Source organism: Suncus etruscus, chromosome 19 (assembly GCF_024139225.1).
Source record: "Suncus etruscus isolate mSunEtr1 chromosome 19, mSunEtr1.pri.cur, whole genome shotgun sequence".
Classification (NCBI taxonomy): Eukaryota; Metazoa; Chordata; class Mammalia; order Eulipotyphla; family Soricidae; genus Suncus; species Suncus etruscus.
In genome coordinates, this window is record NC_064866.1 from 44,165,733 (window position 1) to 44,184,550 (window position 18,818).

At 62.6% G+C, this 18,818-nt stretch overlaps 2 protein-coding genes across 2 annotated transcripts; both read right to left on the reverse strand.

Annotated features, from left to right (window-relative positions):
- Nucleotides 1–3,171: 3,171 nt before the first annotated feature.
- Nucleotides 3,172–6,504, reverse strand: SCRT1 (scratch family transcriptional repressor 1). Its single transcript, XM_049765874.1, has 2 exons — nucleotides 5,766–6,504; nucleotides 3,172–4,201 (listed from the first exon to the last, which is right to left on the reverse strand). The coding sequence occupies exons 1-2, from the start codon at nucleotides 5,881–5,883 to the stop codon at nucleotides 3,177–3,179; spliced, it is 1,143 nt and encodes a 380-aa protein (XP_049621831.1). The 5' UTR covers nucleotides 5,884–6,504; the 3' UTR covers nucleotides 3,172–3,176.
- Nucleotides 6,505–9,609: 3,105 nt separating this feature from the next.
- TMEM249 (transmembrane protein 249) lies at nucleotides 9,610–18,370 on the reverse strand. The gene is made up of 9 exons (XM_049765645.1): nucleotides 18,367–18,370; nucleotides 18,019–18,035; nucleotides 17,744–17,921; nucleotides 17,412–17,506; nucleotides 17,116–17,311; nucleotides 16,677–16,762; nucleotides 16,146–16,321; nucleotides 9,759–9,842; nucleotides 9,610–9,712 (listed from the first exon to the last, which is right to left on the reverse strand). The coding sequence occupies exons 1-9, from the start codon at nucleotides 18,368–18,370 to the stop codon at nucleotides 9,610–9,612; spliced, it is 939 nt and encodes a 312-aa protein (XP_049621602.1).
- Between the last annotated feature and the right edge of the window lie 448 nt (nucleotides 18,371–18,818).

An 18,818-nucleotide genomic window follows, 5' to 3' on the forward strand; every position in this document is an offset into this window, starting at 1 on the left:
TGTTGCAGCCTGCCAGGACCTCGGGGAAGCAGCATTGCACCCTAATGGCCTCAGCATTGTGTAGCGGCACCTGCCAGCCTCTGAGCATCTCACACACACACACACACACACACACACACACACACACACACACACACACACACACACACACACACGTCCTCGGCGTGCAGCCCAGCCCTGGACATAGGAGCGGGACACTCGGGATTCTATCAAGAGTGGCATTTATTTATTTATTCTCCTCGTGGAGGTGCGGCGCTCCGGGGAGCTGGTGCTATTGTGCTTAGGAAGGTCTGTCCGTCCGTCCGTCTGTCCGGCCGGCCCGGCCCCAAATGGGGGCAAGAGGGGGGCGCGACCCGAGTAAAAATCCCGGCCTGTCCCGGGCAGGGAATATGTACAAGGCGGAGGGGAGCAGGCAGGGCTGGGGGCAGAGCAGGCCGGCGGCCCGCCCCCACCGAGGGCCCCCCCGCGTCTCGGGCCCTACTCATAGAATCAATACAAAATAGGTGCTACCTAAACGTTCCTTCTACCTGAATTTGCTAAGTCGGTTATTGTGCTGCTTAGTATGGGGCAGGAGGGGGCCCATGGCTTTCCACGCGGCAGGGTGTGAGGAGAAACAGGAGCCCCTGTCCGGCACGCGGCCTCCAGCCTTCTCCTGTAGGTAGGTAGGCATGTGGGGTTGGGGGGGGGGCGCAGTGTGCGTGAGCATGCGGGGGTGCCCAGCACAGGCAACCGTCAGGGCACCCAGCCTGGGCTGGACTCTCGGGGCTTCTGGACTTGATTCTGCAGTGCTGGGGTGTCAGCCTGCCCCCAAGGGCACAGGTGGGCCCTGGGGCACAGAGTAAAGTAAGAGTAGGGGTGGAGGAAGCCCTTGCCCATAGCAGCCTGGGGAGCCCAGTGGTGGCCACAGCGGGGCGGGGCGGGGCAGGGCAGGGCCAGGCAGGACTGGGGTTGGGATGGGCAACCTGGTCGTGCTGCACCTTGGGGCCCAGGTGTCTTTCCCATCAGAGCTGAGAGCACAGAGCCCCTGAGAGAGAGGAGAGAGATGGGGGGGAGAGAGAGAAAGGGAGAGAGACAGAGACAGAGAGACAGAGAGAGACAGAGAGAGGTGGGAAGAGAGAGAGAGAGAGCACACCGTTCTGGGTCCTGCCCTGTCCCCAGGCTGAGGTGGGATGTGGGATGTGCTGGGCACCGGGCTGAGTCGAGGGACCAGAGACGGCCCCTGACCCACCCAAGAAGCCTGTGGCTCTGGGACCCTTGGCACCAACGTTGCAGAACCACCACCACCACCACCGGGGCAGGTCCCGGCTGTCCTGATCAGCAGCGGGCCTGGCCCACGGTGGGCGTCCAGCAAAGTGTGGGAGGTGGGTGGAGGGTCTTGGGTGCAACCATCGCGCCCCCTGCCCCTGGGACAGACAGACGGGGCTTGGCGTTGGCAGCTGGGGGTGGGAGTGGGAGAAGGTGGAGGAGGAGGAGGAGGAGGAGGAGGAGGAAGAAAGTCTGCGCGGCCGGCCCCGCGCAGCATCCCTGATCTAGGGGCCTAGAAGGGTCGGGGGGGATACCTGATTCTCAGTAACTCTAGAGGCGGCGGCAGCTTGGCATGCAGTGCGCATTATTGCTCTATAGTCGGCATCGGACGAACTAAGAGGGCGAGGGACGGGGTCGGGGGACGGGGGAGACTCTGGGCAGCCCCGGGGGAGCGGGGAGGAGGGCGGGGCTGCATGCGGGACGTCACAAAGGCGGCGGCCAGTGGGCGGGCCCTGGGGGGCGAGCAGCCGCCGAGGCTTTGGCATAGACGGGCGAGAGTTGGCAACCAGTAGAGGGGCGGGCCCGGGACGCTCGGGGCAGGGCCAGGCCGGGAGGTGTCCTCCGGGAGGGAGGGCGTGGCCGGGAGCAGTGGTCCAGGAGGGACGTGGCCGCGCTCCCGGGGACTAGGCAGGCCCAGGGCGGGAGGGACCCAGGTGTGGCCTTCCCTGGAGGGACCCAGATGTGGCCTTCCCTGGAGGGACCCAGATGTGGCCTTCCCCAGGCCCCGGCCACTTGCGGGAAGGATGCGCGGGGCCCTCCCTCAGCCTCAGCTCTCCTTCCCGGACCCGAGTGCAATCCGTTCGTAACTAAAACGTACAAAGACAGAAAGGAAGCGGGGACACGCGTCCACCGCGCATGGGGCGCCCCGGGCCTCCCCGAGTGAGGGGGGCCTGACCCGCAAAGCTAAGCTAAGAGGTGTGCGTGTGTGTGCGTGTGTGTGTGTGTGCGTGTGTGTGTGTGTGTGTGTGTGTGTGTGTGTGTGTGTGTGTGTGTGTGCGTGCGTGTGTGGCTGAGGCGTCGTCGCCGGACTGCCAGGCCCCTGCCCGCCGGGATCCGTCCTCCAAACACCAAGTGCCCGTCTCGAGGGAGGAAGGGGAGAGCGGGCTCGGAGCAGGCAGGGCGGGTGCGGGTGCGGGTGCGGGGTCTGAGGAGGTCGCTAAGTCCATGCGATTCGGTAGGTAGGCGTCATTCTTATCGGGGTGGAGGACAGAGCCCCGGGCTTCGGGAAGCCGGGCTTGGAAGATTCCGAATTTGGGGAGGTGGAGGGAGGACAAATGCGCGAGCGGCTCGGCTCGGCTCGGACTGGCTGAGGCCTCTCAGAGGAGCCCTAGGAGAGGAGGGGTGCCGCCGTTCGCTCCCTCCCCGGCCCTCCTGAGGAAAAAAAGCGCCTAACCTCGGGGATGAGGAGGGGACTTGCGTGCGTGCGGGCCGGGTTGGGACCCTGAAGCAAGCAGGGGCGCCGGGCCCGAGTCGCTCCTGCTCCCTGCGCGCCGAGGCCCGGGCCTGGCCTGGCCTGGCAGAAGCGGGGCAGGGGCAGGGGCAGGGCAGGGTCGCAGGGGAAACCTGAGCCTCTGGGACGGTTCCGGGGAGCGCCTCCCGCCCACCTTCGGAGGGTCCAGCCCGCCTTCAGAGGCTTGATTCGGAGGTGAGGTGAGGTTCGGTTCTGTTCTGGGTCTCGCAGACCCTATTGCTGGGAGGAGAGCCCGGAGGGGCAGGGCGGGCGGGGTGTGGCTGGGGTGGGTCTCCCCCGGGACCCTATTGCTTGAAGGGGCGGAGCGGAGCGGGGCCCCCTCCGCTCCCCTATTGCTGCGGGCGGCGCCGCGGCGCGGCCTGGCCTGGCCCTCCCGGGGGCCCCGCCGCGCGCGCGAGCGCTAGCCGTGCACCGGGCTGAGCTGGGGCGGCGGGGCGGCGGGGGCGGCCGGGGCGCTGGGGGCCCCGGCGCCGCCGCCCTTGAAGCAGGCCGACTCGTAGTGCTTGTTGAGATAGGACTTGAGCGCGAAGCTCTTCTTGCAGCGCTTGCACTGGAAGTGCTTGAAGGCCGAGTGCGTCTGCATGTGGGCGCGCAGGTTGGAGCGGTCGGCGAAGGCCTTGCCGCAGTGCGCGCAGCCGAAGGGCTTCTCGCCGGTGTGCGAGCGCATGTGGCCCTGCAGCAGCCAGGGCCGCGAGAAGGCCTTGCCGCACACGCCGCACTTGTGGCGCAGGTCGTGCGTGAGCAGGTGCATCGCCATGGCCGGCATGGACACGTAGACCTTGCCGCACGTCGGGCAGCGCCGCGCCAGCTGGCTGTCCAGGCTGCGGTGCGTCTGCTTGTGGCGGCTCAGGTTCGACGACGTGGCGTAGGTCTTGCCGCACTCGGCGCACGCGTGGCGGCCGGCCGGGCCTCCCGCGCCCGCACCGGCACCCGCACGGCACCCCGCACCGGCACCCGCGGGCCCGGACCCGCCGCGCGCCGCCTCGCCGCCCGCCCCGCCGCCGCGCGCGCCGCCCCGGCCCGCCGGCCCCGCGTGGCCGCCCCGCGCGCCCGCCCCGGGCCCGCCGCTCTCGCTCTCCCTCTCCCTCTCCGCGCGCCCGGCCTCGTCGTCGCCGTCGGGGCCCGCAGCGGCGTCCGGGGCCGGGGCGGCCTTGCGGCGCGAGCGGCCGTCGGTGATGAAGAAGGCGTCGGCCGCGTAGCCCTCGCTGACCGCCGCGTCGCCGTTGATGTAGCCGCCGGCCGCCGTGGCCAGCTCCGGGCGCGGCGTGGGCGGCGGCGGCGCCGACCCCGCGGCCGCCGGGCCCAGCTCTCCCCGCACGGCCGCGGCGTACATGGGCTCCGGGGACGGGCCCTTGAGCAGCCCCGCGTCGGCCGCCGCGTCGCCATCGTAGACGGAGGCGGGGCCCGCGTAGTCGTTGAGGTATCCTGCGGGGGACGGAGAGGAGGACACGCGGGTCGGTCGGGGCGGCGAGGGGGAGGACAATAGAGGGGCGGGGAGCGGAGGGGACAGAGCGGCCCGGAGAGGCAGGCAGGCAGGCACCCCCGGCCGGCTCCGCCCCGCACGCCCGAGCGCCCGCGGGGAAGGCCCGGGCCTCGGGCACCGCCGCACCCCAGCTGCGGTGCCTCAAGGTCAGTGGGGAGGGGCGGCGCCGCCTCCCCTCCCCCTCGCCCCCGCTCCCCACTTCAGCCGTTTTCTCTGCTTATGCAACACTGCGGACCCGGGAGCACAAAGCCAGCACCGCCCGCACGCCTGGCCCGCCGGGCGTCCTCCCTGCGCTCGGGGCTCTCCAGGGTCTCCAACCCCCGCGCCGCCCGGCCCAGCCCAGCCTGTCTGCGCCGGCTCCTTTCTGCGTTCCCCGGGTGTCTCCTAGGCTCCCCGCACAATCCTGGACACTGCTGCCGCAGCAGCCGCAGCCTCCCAGGCTGCCCGGCCCCCATCGCGGCCTCTCGGCCCAGCCCAGTCGGCTCCCGGCTCCCTGCGGTCCTCCTGCACCACGCGGCGCGCCCCGGGCCCTCAGCATCCCCGGGACGGGACAGTAGGTCCAGCAGGGAAGCGCCTCCCGGGACAGCGCCCGTGGGGCGCCCTGAGGGACAGGCCCGGCATGGGGGCCTGCCAGGGCCGAATAGGCTTCCGATGCGCCAATGGCTTGTGTTGGGGCGCGAGGGAGGCTGGCTCCCGCACGCACGACCAGGTCACCATGGCACGGCCAGACTGGGGCGCACGCAGGCTGCGCGTGCAGGGCCCGGCCCTCCTTCCAGCCGGCTGGAGCTCTGGCCCAGGCCTCGGCAGGCAGCGGTGGTCCTGGGCAGGAGCACACAAGAGATGCAGACTCGCACAGGGTCACACACACACACGAGCTCGGTCACATGGCCACACGCAGTCACATGGGCTCACCCAGCTTCACACACAGGCTCCTTCTCCTGGGGTCACACTCCTCCTGCCACCTCGCCCGATGCCCGGGGACCCCGCCGCTGTCCTTGAATCTGGGCACCCCCTACACAAAGAGACACTCCTGCCTGGGGCACTCTGGGCCCGCCTGCCTCACCTGCCACGGGAAGGGGGCCTCCTTGCCCACACCCCTCCTCCCCGAGCCTCGCTGCCTCTGCTGAACCCCGGGCAGCCCCACCGCTCCCCAAGCCTCCAGTCCGGGGCCCGGGCAGGCCCGGGAAGAGGGTCCCAGAGGATTAGCCAGAACAGAGGGAGGAGCGTCTCCGAAGGAGGCAGTCCCCTATCTGTCGGGGAGGTGTCGGGCTTGGGTCCGCAGAAGTGGCCCGCAGCATCAGCAGGTGCCCACACAGGCTGTGTCCGGGCGCGGGGCCTGAGCCTCGCTGCCCAGCTCGTTCTCGCTCGTTGAGCAACTCTTCTGACAGCCTCTGCCCTGTCCTCTCCCGCCCACCTCCGTCTCCATCCGTCCCCACCAGCCCCTGCTCCGTGGCCGCCCGCAGCCCCCTCCCGTCCTCTCCCACCACCGCAGCCCGGGGCGCACACCTTTCTCATGCAGCCGCGCGCCGAGGTCGCTGCGGGCGCGCCCGTACGAGCTGTCGAGGTCCACCGAGGAGGAGAAGGTGTCAAGTTTGACCTTCTTGACCAGGAAGGACCTGGGCATGGTTCCTGCAGGGCTCCGGGGGGCTGCGGTCGCGGTCGCGGCGGGGCCCCGTCAGCATCCGAGGAGCAGCAGCGGAGGCGGCAGCGCAGGCCCCGCTCGGGCCTCTGGCTGCTGCTGCTGCTGCTGCCGCAACGGTGCCGCCTCGCGCGTCCGCCTCTGCTCCGCTCCCTCTGTCTTCCTCCTTCTCGCTTCCTTCCGTCCGTCCTTCCTTCCTTCCTTCCTGCCCCTTTCCTCCTTTCTCCCTGCGCTCGTCCGCCCGCCGCGCTGCTTCTTCCTCCGTCCGTGCGTGTGCGTCCTGCCCTCTTGGCTCCTTCCTTCCTTCCTTCCTTCCTTCCTTCTTCCCTTCCTTCCTTCCTTCCTTCTTCCTTCCTTCCGTCCTTCTTCCCTTCCTTCCTTCCTCGCTTCCTTCCTCCCTGCCCTCCTCTGGTCCCGGCTCCCCAGCCCGCAGTGCCGCCCCTGGACAGGCGGGGGAGGAAGGAGGCTGGAGGGGCGGGGAGGGGGGAGCGGCTCCGTCCCGGGCCCGGAGGCTGCGAGTGGATGCGGGGCTGGCCCGGCTCCGGCTCCGCGGCCCCTTCCCCGCCCCCCGGGCCCCGGCCGCGCGAGCGTCAGTCAGCGGGCCCCCATGGCCCGGGCGGCGGCGGCGGCGGCGGGCCCGGAGGGAGGAGGCGGCGGCCCGGGCGGCCCAGGCGGCTTCAGCACCGCGGCCAGCGCCTGCCCGGCCAGCACCGCGGCCAGCGCCCGGGCGCGCTCGGCTGCGGCGCGGGGCGGCGCGGCGCGGGCGTGGCGTGGCGTGGCGGGGCGGCCGGCCGGGGGTCTCTGCCAAGCGCCTTTATTGTTCTGCAGCCGAGCTGGCGGCGGCGGCGGCAACGGGGGGGCGGGGGTCCCGCGGGGAGGGGCGCGGGTTGCGGGGCGGGCCGGAGGCGGGGCGCGGGGCGGGGCGGGGCGGCCGGCCGGGCTGCTGGAGCGGGCCCGGCCTCCTCCTGGCCTGGCCTCGCCTGGCCTGGCCTCGCCTCGCCTCGCCTCGCCTCGCCTCGCCAGCCCCGGGCGGCCCACCCGAGCTGCGCCCACGGAGCGCCGGGCGTGCGGGGTCCGACCGCTGCCCCGGCCCGCAGAGCCGCAGAGCCTCCCCTCCCGCTGGCCGGCCCCCGGGGCCCCGGGCTCGCGGCGCGTGGGTCTGCGCGGGGCGGGGACACACAGGACGCGCGGGTGCTGAGACAGCGGAAGCGCCGTGCCGCAGCGTCTCCAGCCGGAGGCTCCGCTCCGCTCGGCCACCCGGGCCGGCACGACCAGGCACGACGCGCAGTGGGCGCGCGTGGGACGGACCCGCGGCCGCCTCCGGGCCCCGGGGGCTTCTCTTTTCCGCGCGGGGCCCGTCCCCCTCCCACGGAGCCTGGGAACCCGGCGACGACCCTTCCCGCACCGCCTGACGTCAGGCCGGCGGCCAATGACAGCGCGCGCGCCGGGCCCGCACAATGGCTGCGCGCGGGGACAGGACAGAGGCTTCCTTCCCCGGGCTGGCCACGGCGCCGCTGCTGCTGCTGCTGCTGCTGCTGCTGCTGCTGCTGCCATTGTCCCCGGAGCCGGGGCCCGTGTCCACGCCGCGCGCGCGCCCCCGTGCGCCCCGCCGCCGCGGTCACCGGAGACCAAGGTCGTTTGCGGGGCGGCCGGGCCCGAGCCCCGAGCGTGCGCCAGGCGAGGACACGCGGACGCGCGCGCGCGCGCCCCGACACTCGCGCGCGGTGACCTTGCGCGTGGTGCGGGGCGGCGGGGCGGGGATGCGGGGATGCGGAGCGCGGCGTCCCGGCCGCCGCAGAGCCGCTCACGCAACCCGCAACCGAAGGCAGGATCTGCGCGAAGCTCCCGGGTGCTCCCCGGGGGACCCGGCGCTCTTGCCGAGGAGACTCAGCTGGCGAGCCCGGCCGGCCGGCCGTGGGGCGGGGCGGGGACCCGGCGAGCCGCTGGTGCTCCCTCGCTCCCACGGGCCCAGCCAATTAACATTTTGATTGCCGGACGGACGAGGGGGCCCATCTGGACCCAGGCCTAATTACCAGGCGAATCCTGGGGGGCCGGCGGGACGGGACGACGTGCCAGGCACAGGCGCAACCCCTCCACCCGCGCCCACCACTCGGTCACTCCCCGGCGCCCCGAGGGGTGCGCTCGCCTTGGCGCTGGCGCTGCCTACACCCCCAACTCCTGTCCACCCTCTGTGCCTCCAGTCTGTCAGTCCCGGCCCTCCCTCCCTCCCTCCCGTGTGTGCCGGTGGCCCGACCCTTCCTGTGTCTGCGACCCCCTTCCCCTTCCTCCACTCTCTTGACTCATCAGAGCCCGACACTCGTCCTGCTCAGGCGCCTGCGGGCAGCCGTGTCCACCCTCCCGCCTTGGGACCAGCAGAGACAGGCAGCTGAGCCCAGGCCGGGCCTCTCTCTCTCTCCCTCTCCTCTCTCTCTCTTCTCTCTCCCTCTGTCCTCTCTCTCCCTCTCTCCTCTCTCCTCTCTCTCTGTCTCCTCTCTCTCCTCTCTCTCTCTCCTCTCACTCTGTCTCCTCTCAGTCTCCTCTCTCCTCTCTCTCTCTCCTCTCTCTGTCTCTCCTCTCTCTCCCCTCTCTCCACTCTGTCTCCTCACTCTCTCCTTTCTGTCTCCTCTCTCTCTCCTCTCTGTCTTCTCTCTCTCTCCTCTCTGTCTCCTCTCTCTCCTCTCTGTCTCCTCTCTCTCCTCTCTGTCTCCTCTCTTCTCTCTCTCTCCTCTCTCCTCTCTCCTCTCTCCCCTCTCTCCCCTCTCTCTCTGTCTCTCCTCTCTCCTCTCTCTCTGTCTCTCCTCTCTCCTCTCTGTCTCTCCTCTCTCTCTGCCTCTCCTCTCTTCCCCTCTCTCCCCTCTCTGTCTCTCCTCTCTCTCCCCCCCCCTCTCTCTCTCCCTCTCTCCTCTCTCTCCCTCTCTCCTCTATCTCTTCTCTCTCCTCTCTCCTCTCCCTCTCTTCTCTCTCTCCTCTCTCCTCACTCCTCTATCTCCTCTCTCCCTCTCTCTTTCCTTTCTCTCCTCTCTCTTTCCTCTCTCCTCTCCCCTCTCTCTCTCACTCTTCTCTCCCTCTCTTCTCTCTCCCTCCCTCTCTCTCTTCTCTCTCCTCTCTCCTCTACCTCCTCTCTCCCTCTCTCCTCTCTCTCCCTCTCTCCTCTCTCTCCCTCTCTCCTCTCTTCTCTCTCCTCTCCTCTATCTCCTCTCTCCCTCACTCTCTCTCTCCTCTCTCTTCCTCTCTCCCTCTCTCTCCTCCCTCCTCTCTCCCTTTCTCTCTCCTCTCTCCCTTTCTCTGTCCTCTCTCCCTCCTCTCTCTCTCCCTCTCTCCTCTCTCTCCTCTCCCTCTCTCTCTCCTATCTCTCCCTCACTCTCTCTCTCTCTCTCTCTCTCTCTCTCTCTCTCTCTCTCTCTCTCTCTCTCTCTCCTCTCTCCTCTCTCTCACACACACATACACCAGTGCAAGCTTTGCTTCTTCCCCAGGTCCTGCCACAGTTGTGGATTCTCAGGCTTTTTCACTTTTTCTTTTCTTTTCTTTTCTTTTTAATTTATTTTTTATTTTAGTTTCTGGGCCACATCAGCAGGGCTCAGGCTCTCACTCAGGCATCACTCCTGGCAGACAGGCTCTGAGGATGCGATGCCGGGGATCAAAGGCTGGTTGGTCGCTTGCAAAACAAACTCCCTCCTCACTGTGCTATTGCTCACTCCCCTCCCCACCCCCTCATTCTCGATCTTTGAGAACCTCTCTGGTCTCTTTCACCGAGAGCTGGAACTTGGGGGCTTCTCCTTGCCGGAGAAGCAGGTCCAGGGCACGACTTTGAGATCTGCAGAACCCCCCCTCTCCGACCCATCAGGCTTGGGACCACTCACATGGGGGCAGGGGAAAGAGCGTCTCTTCCCAGCTGCTGGCTGCAGGGGGAGAGGTGCTGCTGCGTGTCCACCTTCAGCCTTCCCCTGTCCAAAACATGAGCATGGAGCCATGGGTTCCTGTCAGCATAGTGGGATCACCTCCTTCCTTGCAGCTCCTGCTGCAAGCTCCCCCTTGGCCCCTATGGCCCCTACTTGGGGGACTTTGTTCCTGGTCCTTGTGCCCCCACCCTCCCAGGCCTCCTCTCTGCCACCACACGTGACAATGACAGGCAAGTGTCTTGCTTTCCTGGATGCCATAGGGGACTCCTTTAGCCAATTTTTTTTTGGGGGGGCACACCTGGTGGCACTCAGGGTTATTCCTGGCTCTGCGCTCAGAAATCACTCCTGGCAGGCTCCGGATGAGATGCCGGGGTGTAGCAGGACAGCCCCTGAAGAGGTTGACTGATGGAGGGATGGAGAATGAGGCCCTTTTCTTCCAGCTCGGAGCACGTGTCTGCCACCCTGTCTAGCCCACGGTTCTGAGGTGAAACGGCGGGTAAACAGCTCGCAGACAGTCAGGCTCGTGGAAATATTTGCTAAATATTTGCTTTATTCGGATGGACAAAACTGAAGTCCAAAGACTCAGCTTCAGTTCCAGCCAGCAAAAAGCTCTCGCCTTCCACAGACCCTTGCTCTTATAGTCCAGAGTCAGGTCCCATCCAATGGTGGGATCAGATACCAACCAATGGTGGAAGCAGAATCAGGTCCTACCCTAGGGTGGGGGCAGAATGCCAGGTCACACCCTAGGGTAGGGCACAATCACCTAATCAGATTAGGGTGAGCAACATAGTAATCCCCCAAAATATTTACATACACAACACCGGGGTTCAAACCTGGGTTTGTCCCAGGTTGGCAACATGCATGGCAAATGCCCTACCACTGTGCTGTCACTTTGTCCCCCTAGCACTTTCAACTGCGCTTAATAGGCCAGCGGTGGCTCAAAGCCCAACCCTTTCTTTCTTTGGTGGGGGAGGTCGTGACACTCCCGGCAATGCTCAGGAGTGACTCTGCTCAGGAATCACTCCTGGCAGGCTCAGGGGACCATCTACCCAGGGATCAAACCCAGGTCAGTTCTGTGCAAGGCAAGTTCCCTCCCCATTGTGCTATCGCTTCAGCTCCTAAACCCCAACCCTTTTTAGGGTCTGGACATGGGCTTCAAGCCCCTCCCTGCCAGCTGAGATTCACCCCCAAGTTTCCTCTTGGGGGTCCTGCCTCTGCCAGCACAGGGCCTTTCTGTGTCTGCTTCCTGAGGACTCGGAGAGGGGTGTGCAGCCAGTGTAGTCCTGGGGCCATTTCTTCTTCCTCTGAAGCTGTGGCTTGACAGCACTTTTGCAGTGACCCAGGGCTCTGAAGGCACCAGACCATGCACAGGTGTGTCTACGCGTGCTCACAAGCCCACACATCATATATGGACACCAGTTCACACACACACACACGTTGTCTAGCTCATGCATCACACATACATTATAGCTCATATGCATAAACATATGCACACTAGCTTACATGTATAAATACATATTCACTAATTGACATGCATACACATGCAAGGCCATATGTGCACACTAGTTCACAGGTACACATGGGCACGGACATAGCACACAGAGAGAGAAAGGAAGGATGGGGCCGAAGTGTGGTGCAGTGCAGGGCATTTGCCTGTACTTGGCTGACCTATTATGGACCATGATTTGATCTCCTGGTGTCCCACATGGTCCCCTAAGCCAGGAGTGATTTCTGAGCACAAAGCCTGGAGTAACCCCTGTGTGTCACAGGGTGAGGCCCAAAAACCAAAAGAGAGAGGAGGGAGGAAGGAAAGAAAATGGATGGAAGGGGGGCCGGAGAGATAGCATGGAGGTAAGGCATTGGCCTTTCATGCAAAAGGTCGGTGGTTTGAATCCCGGCATCCCACATGGTCCCCTGAGCCTGCAGGAGTGATTTCTGAGCATAGAGCCAGGAGTAACCCTTGAGCGTGGCTGGGTGTGACCCAAAAACAAATAAAACAAAACAAAACAAAACAAAAGGATGGAAGAAGAAAAGAGGAAAAGGAAAAGAAGGAAAGGAAGGAAAAATGCTGGAGTGGTAGCACAGTGGGGAAAGTGCTTGCCTTGTAGTTGATCAATCACTTTTTTTTTTTTTTTGGTTTTGGGCCACACCCGTTTGATGCTCAGGGGTTACTCCTGGCTATGTGCTCAGAAATCGCCCCTGGCTTGGGGGGACCATATGGGACGCCGGGGGATTGAACCGCGGTCCATCCTACGCTAGCGCTTGCAAGGCAGACACCTTACCTCTAGCGCCACCTTACTGGCCCCTATCAATCACAATTTGATCCCAGGCATCCCATTCTTCGAATCTGTCAAGAGTGGCTCCTGAGCACAGAGTCAGGAGTAACCCAGAAGTACCGCTGGATGTGACCCAAAAAACAAGACTAAACAAAAAAATTGGATGGAAGGAAGTTTACTTCACTGGCTTCAGAATGGCTCCTGCCCTCCAGGTTGCCTTTGCCTTTTTTGTTTGTTTGTTTGTTTTTTGTTGTTTTTGGTTGTTGGGCCACACCCTGCATTGCTCAGGGATTACTCCTAGATGTCTACTCAGAAATAGCTCCTGGCAGGCACGGGGGACCATATGGGACACCAGGATTCGAACCAACCACCCTTGGTCCTGGATCGGCTGCTTGCAAGGCAAACGCTGCTGGGCTATCTCTCCGGGCCCCTCTCTTGAGTTTTTGGACCTTGCCCTCCCTGCTCTACTTCCTCTCCATTCCGATTACTGCCACACCATCCCACCCGCAACCCTCAACCCGGGCCTTTCCTGGGTCGGCTACATGCAAGGCAAATGGCCTACCACTGTGTTATCTCCCCAGCTCCTCTGTTTCTTTTTTTTTTTTTTTTTTTTTTTTTTGGTTTTTGGGTCACACCCAGCATTGCTCAGGGGTTACTCCTGACTGTCTGCTCAGAAATAGCTCCTGGCAGGCACAGGGGACCATATGGGACACCGGGATTCGAACCAGCCACCTTTGGTCCTGGATCGGCTGCTTGCAAGGCAAACGCCGCTGTGCTATCTCTCCGCCCCCCCCCTTTTTTTTTTTTTGGTTTTTTGGTCACACCCGGAAGCGCTCAGGGGTTACTCTTGGCTCTATGCTCAGAAATCGTTCCTGGCAGGCTCGGGGGACCATATGGGATGCCGGAAATCAAACCCGGGTCCATCCTGGGTCAGCTACATGCAAGGCAAACATCCTTTTTGCTGTTCTGTGTCTCTCTCTGGCCCTGCCCTTGCTTTCTATTTATTTCCTGAGTGCCTGGTAATGCCCCTGGTGCTGAACCTGACTCCCCCCACTCCCCGTGCTTGCCCTATAAACTGTGTCCCCAGACCAGCTTCCCTCAGCACTGTCACACACTTCCTATTTTGGGGGCCTCCCAAGGAGCTGTCCAGGGACCATACCTGGCATCAAGTGCCCAGGCCCAGAAACACAGAGCTGCTGGGGCCATGCCGGGCTAAGGGGACAGCCGGCAAGACTGGACTCAGGTCTCTGAGCATGCACCAGCCCTCGACCTGCTCCCTGGCCCCACAATGTCCTTTGGGATTGGGTTCTGGGGCTGGGCTTGCAGGCAGACTCATCAGAGATGATTGGTGAAGAACTGGCCACCACATACATGACCCCTAGGAAAAGTTGTCCTGGAAAGTTAGGTGGGCAAGGGCATGCAGCTACAGCACGCAGGATGTCTTGGGGCTGACATGTGCTACTGGACAAGTGCAGGGATATGGAAGTGAGCTCAGGCCCTTGCACGACAGCTAGCTCAGGTCTCTGTTTTTTTTTTTTTTTGGGCCACACCCGGTGACGCTCAGGGGTTACTTCTGGCTATGCGCTCAGAAGTCGCTCCTGGCTTGGGGGACCATATGGGACGCCGGGGGATCGAACCGCGGTCCGTCCTAGGTTTAGCGCAGGCAAGGCAGGCACCTTACCTCCAGCGCCACCGCCCGGCCCCTAGCTCAGGTCTCTGTGCCCCCTAAATCCCCTCCCTCAAAGTCCCTAAGCAGCCCCTGGGAAGATCTAGGACTTCCCAGGACTGAGTATTGCTCTTCCCTTTCCAGATTGGACAAGGAAAGGGCTTCTGAGCCAGGCTGGGCCAATCAGTTTTGGGTTCCTGGGTTTCCTGGCTAGCACTTCAATTTACTTGTTTGTTTTGTTGGGGGGATGACATCTGGAGGTGTTGGTAGAGGCCTTTGGATTGGTCCTTATATTGCCTTCTAATTAGATGTCTCTCAATTGGTTCCTTTGGTTTTCTTGTTTTGTTTTGTTTTTTGGGGGGGTCACACCCAGCAGTGCACAGGGGTTACTCCTGGCTCTACACTCAGAAATCGCTCCTGCAGGCTCAGGGGACCATATGGGATGCTGGGTTTTGAACCACTGTCCTTCTGCATCTAAGGCAAACGCCCTACCACTGTGCTATCTCTTCGGCTCCTTTGGTTTTCTTGTTAAAAATGTTTCCCATTGGGGTCCGAAGAGATAGCATGGAGGTAAGGTGTTTGCCCTGCATGCGGAAGGATGGTGGTTCAAATCCTGGCATCCCATTTGGTCCCGAGCCTGCCAGGAGATTTCTGAATGTAGAGCCAGGAGTAACCCCTGAGCGTTGCCAGGTGTGACCTAAAGAAAAACCCCAAAACCAAACAAAGATGTTTCCCATTGCCTCCTCATCTGGCTTTTTCCCCCCCCCCCTTAGGAGTGGGCTTTGTTTTTCCAATAAAGGCTGCTTTGGAGACCTGGAGGAGGAGCTGCCATCTAGGCTCCTGTTTCAACATGGTGGAGCGACTGGCTTGTGGGCCATCAGCTTTCGGTGTGAGTTTCTGGCCTACTACTCCTTCCCAACTGTGTGTGGATTATTTCCTGCTGTCAGAATTGCTGCTGGAACTGCGTCTCTTGTCCTACCCGGACAGGTGGCATGGGAATTCCTCTCCCTCTCTGGGTATTGTGGAACGCACAACACACCAACAATGGTGCTCGAACCAGGGCCTCTTCATCTGAGGTGAGAATCCTTTGGAGAATCCTCTCTCCTCTTTTAGATGGATGATGTTGATGATCAACTGGATAATCCCACCCTTTTGTAGAAATACTGGTTCTGTGTGGTGTAGACCTTTGTCTATAAGTTGACTGTGGACCAAAGTACCAGGGAAAGTATTCAATGATATTCCTGCCTTTTCCTTCCTGGATATAACCATCAACCTTACTGGAGTTTCCATCTGTGTAAATATTGTCCTGATAAGCATGTGAATAGGCTGGGCATTAAAGGATAAAAAGGATAAGAATTTTGAAACAGCTCTCATTTCAGAAGATAAAGCTAGTTTTCCTGTAAAAACACGGGCCCAAAGCTAAAGGTTTAAAAATTGGCAATTCTGGGGCCGGGAAGATGGCGCTACAGGTTAGGTGTCTGCCTTGCAAGTGGATGGACTGCAGTTTGATCCCCTGGTGTCCCATATGGTCCCCCCAAGCCAGGGGTGATTTCTGAGCGCATAGCCAGGAGTAACCCTTGAGCGTCAAACGGGTGTGGCCCAAAACCCAAAAACGTAAAAAATAAAAATAAATAAAAATTGGCAATTCACGGGGCTGGAGAAATAGCATGGAGGTAAGGCGTTTGCTTTTCAAGCAGGAGGTCATCAGTTTGAATCCCAGTGCCCCATATGGTCCCCCGTGCCTGCCAGGAGCAATTTCTGAGCCTGGAGCCAGGAATAACCCTTGAGCACTGCCGAGTGTGACCCAAAAACCATAAAAAAAAATTGGCAATTCAGGGGCCGGAGAGATAGCATGGAGGAAGGGTGTTTGCCTTGCATGCAGAAGGACGATGGTTTGAATCCCAGCATCCCATATAGGATGCTCCTGGGCCTGCCAGGCGCAATTTATGAGCGTAGAGCCAGGAGTAACCCCTGAGCACTGCTGGGTAGGACCCAAAAAACAAAATAAAAATTGTCAATTGACCACCTGTATCCAATACTAGCCTACCTGGAGGTACCCAAGGGTTACTCCTGGCACTGAGGAATCCTGGAATGTTCAGGGAACCAGATAGGGTCCTGGGCCTCGAACCCTGATCATCCATGCAAGGCATGCTGTCCTATCCCTTGTGTTTTCCCTCAAGCCACCAAGTAGCACTTGTGAATTGCAATTGAGTCAGCCGCTTGCCCTTCTGTGACTTCTCCCAGCACACTCCAGGTCCTTTTTTTCTGAGACGACCTGAAGGACTGACTGGGTGGACCCCTCTCCCCTGGAAGAAAACTACCAGCTGTAGCCAAGAAGTTTTATGGCCGAAAAGGAAGATGTGGGAGAGGGCTGGGAGGGGAGCACCAGGCCACCCAGGGCCTCACACGCCCATTTCAGACAGGGAGCTGCCGTAAATGCCGATCCTGCGCTGAAGTTGGCCAGGGCTGTCCTTGGTCCAGTGTGGCCAGTGCCGGACCACGTGCCGGTAGGACAAGGCCAGGCAGTCAAAATAGTTGATGTTGAGCTTCTGGGCGATATAGCGGCCCAAGTACTCCATTTGCTGCGGGATGTGGTGCGTGGAAATGTCCCACGCCTCCTCCCTTGCCGGTGGGCACCCCGAGCCTCCTTTCCCTTCACTCCTCACAAGAAGCTGGGCCTGGGGCCGGGCGGTGGCGCTGGAGGTAAGGTGCCTGCCTTGCCTGCGCTAGCCTAGGACGGACTGCGGTTCGATCCCCCGGCATCCCATATGGTCCCCCAAGAAGCCAGGAGCAACTTCTGAGCGCATAGCCAGGAGTAACCCCTGAGCGTCACAGGGTGTGGCCCAAAAACCCAAAAAAAAAAAAAAAAAAAAGAAGCTGGGCCTGAGTGAGAAATGGACCCTCACTTCTGGAAGGAGGGTGGTGCTCCAGACCCACCTCATAGCGCTCTGATAGCTGCACCAGCACTAGCGGTTCGAGCTTGTAACCACACAGAACCAGCTGATAGAAGTATCTTCCGTGAGCTGCCAGGGTGGGGTGAGGGTGCAAATACACTTAGAGGCTGGGCAGAGCGCTGTGGTGTGTGTGTGGGGGGGCAGGTTCATGGGACTGGCTGGGGTTGGGGTGCTATGGCTGGGGGCAGGGACCCAAGGGCTAGGGGTGCTGCTCATGTGACTGGGAGTTGGGCTCCAAGGATCAGGGATGGGTCCATAGATCTGGGTGGCCCCGTGGGACCACGGGGTTGGGGGCGAGGCTCCACAGACTGGGGCACCTTGGGGAATTTGGGGTTGGGACTCCAGAGAACTGGGCAGGGCACAAGGAGGCCGCAGGGGAACTGCAGCCATCAAGCGACGTTCCCTGTCCCGGGCAGTGTCACCGTCTGAGTTGAGCGCCAGGCGGACGTAGATGAGGTGCATGGGCCCCTGACACACAGTGTGGCCTTGGATGGAGAAGTGGTAGAAGCCGTGCCTGTGGTTCAGCTGCAGGCGGCGGCGAGGCAGTGAGGACATCACGAGCCACAGGCCCACGACCATGCCGTAGGCGGGGAAGCCCCAGGTCTCCTGATTCTGCACCTGTGGGCAACGGGCGGATGGACGGACAGACGCTGAACTGGGCTTGGGCGGCCGGAGGTGGGCCGGGAGGGAGGGAGGCCACTGCCAGGGCCCTTCCGGCTCGCACCTGGCTGTTGAAGCTGACGAAGAAGAGGCTCACGGCGAAGAGCAGCATCCCCTTCCAGAGTGTGTCGTGGTAGTACTCGAGCATGAAGACTGGAGGCGGTGCAGCATGTGAGCGAGCCTTTGGCCCTGTGCAAGGCCAAGGCCACGGCGGGAGCAGCCCGGCTGCAGCTCTGGCTCTGGGGCCCGGCCAGGCTGAGGTTCTAGGGCAGGCCCAACGCCTGCAGGCCCCGCCACCCCATCCTCCCTCGGTCCCCTCCAGGCCCAACCGAGGGACCCAACGGGCCCAGGGAGCGGCGTTGCCCCCCAGCCCGGCCCTCCCTGCCGCACCGTTGGGCTCCACTTGCGTGAATGGGTAGTAGTTGTTGCGGCTGAGCCGCCGGGCCAGGTGGCGCTCGGTGCAGAAGAGGCCGAGCGCCCAGAGCTGGAAGGGGCGGCCGTCGCAGGCCAGGAACCGGCTCAGGCCCTTCGGCTGCGTCTGGCGCCGCCGGCGCCGCTGCGCCCGTCTCTGGACGTCGCATGAGAGCCCCCGACCCTGTCAGCATCGGCCAGGCTCTCGAGCCCCCGCACCACACCCCAACACTCCCCTCCTTCGCCCGGCTCACCTCCCAGGCGTCCAGGGCTGCGATTCAGCAGGGATGCGGAAGGCCACTGGCAGGAGGCTCTGTGCAGGGTTCTAGAAGCTCTGGGCAGGCCAGCGGGTTCTAGAAGGACCCTCCCTCCCCAACTGCCTTCTCCGCCTAACCAACCAGTAACCAACCATCCACTGCATGACCCCTGCCTCTGTCTAGTCGTCCCGTCCCTCCTAGGCTCCCATGATTTGGAGAAAAGGGAAGGGAGAGACCCGACACCCACCCCAACAGGGCCAATGTGCCCCTTCACAGCCCGGCCTTCCCCCCGCAGGACACCCCCACACCCACACCCACAGAACAGCCTCATCCCATACCACGCACGCATCGCAGCCTCATCCACTCCTACGCCAAACAGGACACACAACACACATCAGAGCCTCAAGCTCCACACATCCCATCCCATAGAGACACATCGCATACCAGAGCCTTACCTCAATCAATCCTCACAATTCGCTACACACGTCACCCCCTCCCAGGGCAAAATACTAATATCTATCACCCGTTGGTCAGACCAGCCCACTTCTGCGAGGGGTCTACACAAGGTAACAAAAGGGTTGCCTCAGGGGTGTAAAGGGAGTCAGCAGGGAGAAGCAAGAAGAGGCTGGAGGGAGTTGGCAGCATGGAGGGATAAGAAACAGGTTTAGGGACTGGTGAGGTGGCGCTACAGGTAAGGTGTCTGCCTTGCAAGCGCTAGCCAAGGAAGGACCGAGGTTTGATCCCCCAGCGTCCCATTTGGTCCCCCCAAGCCAGGGGCGATTTCTGAGTGCTTAGCC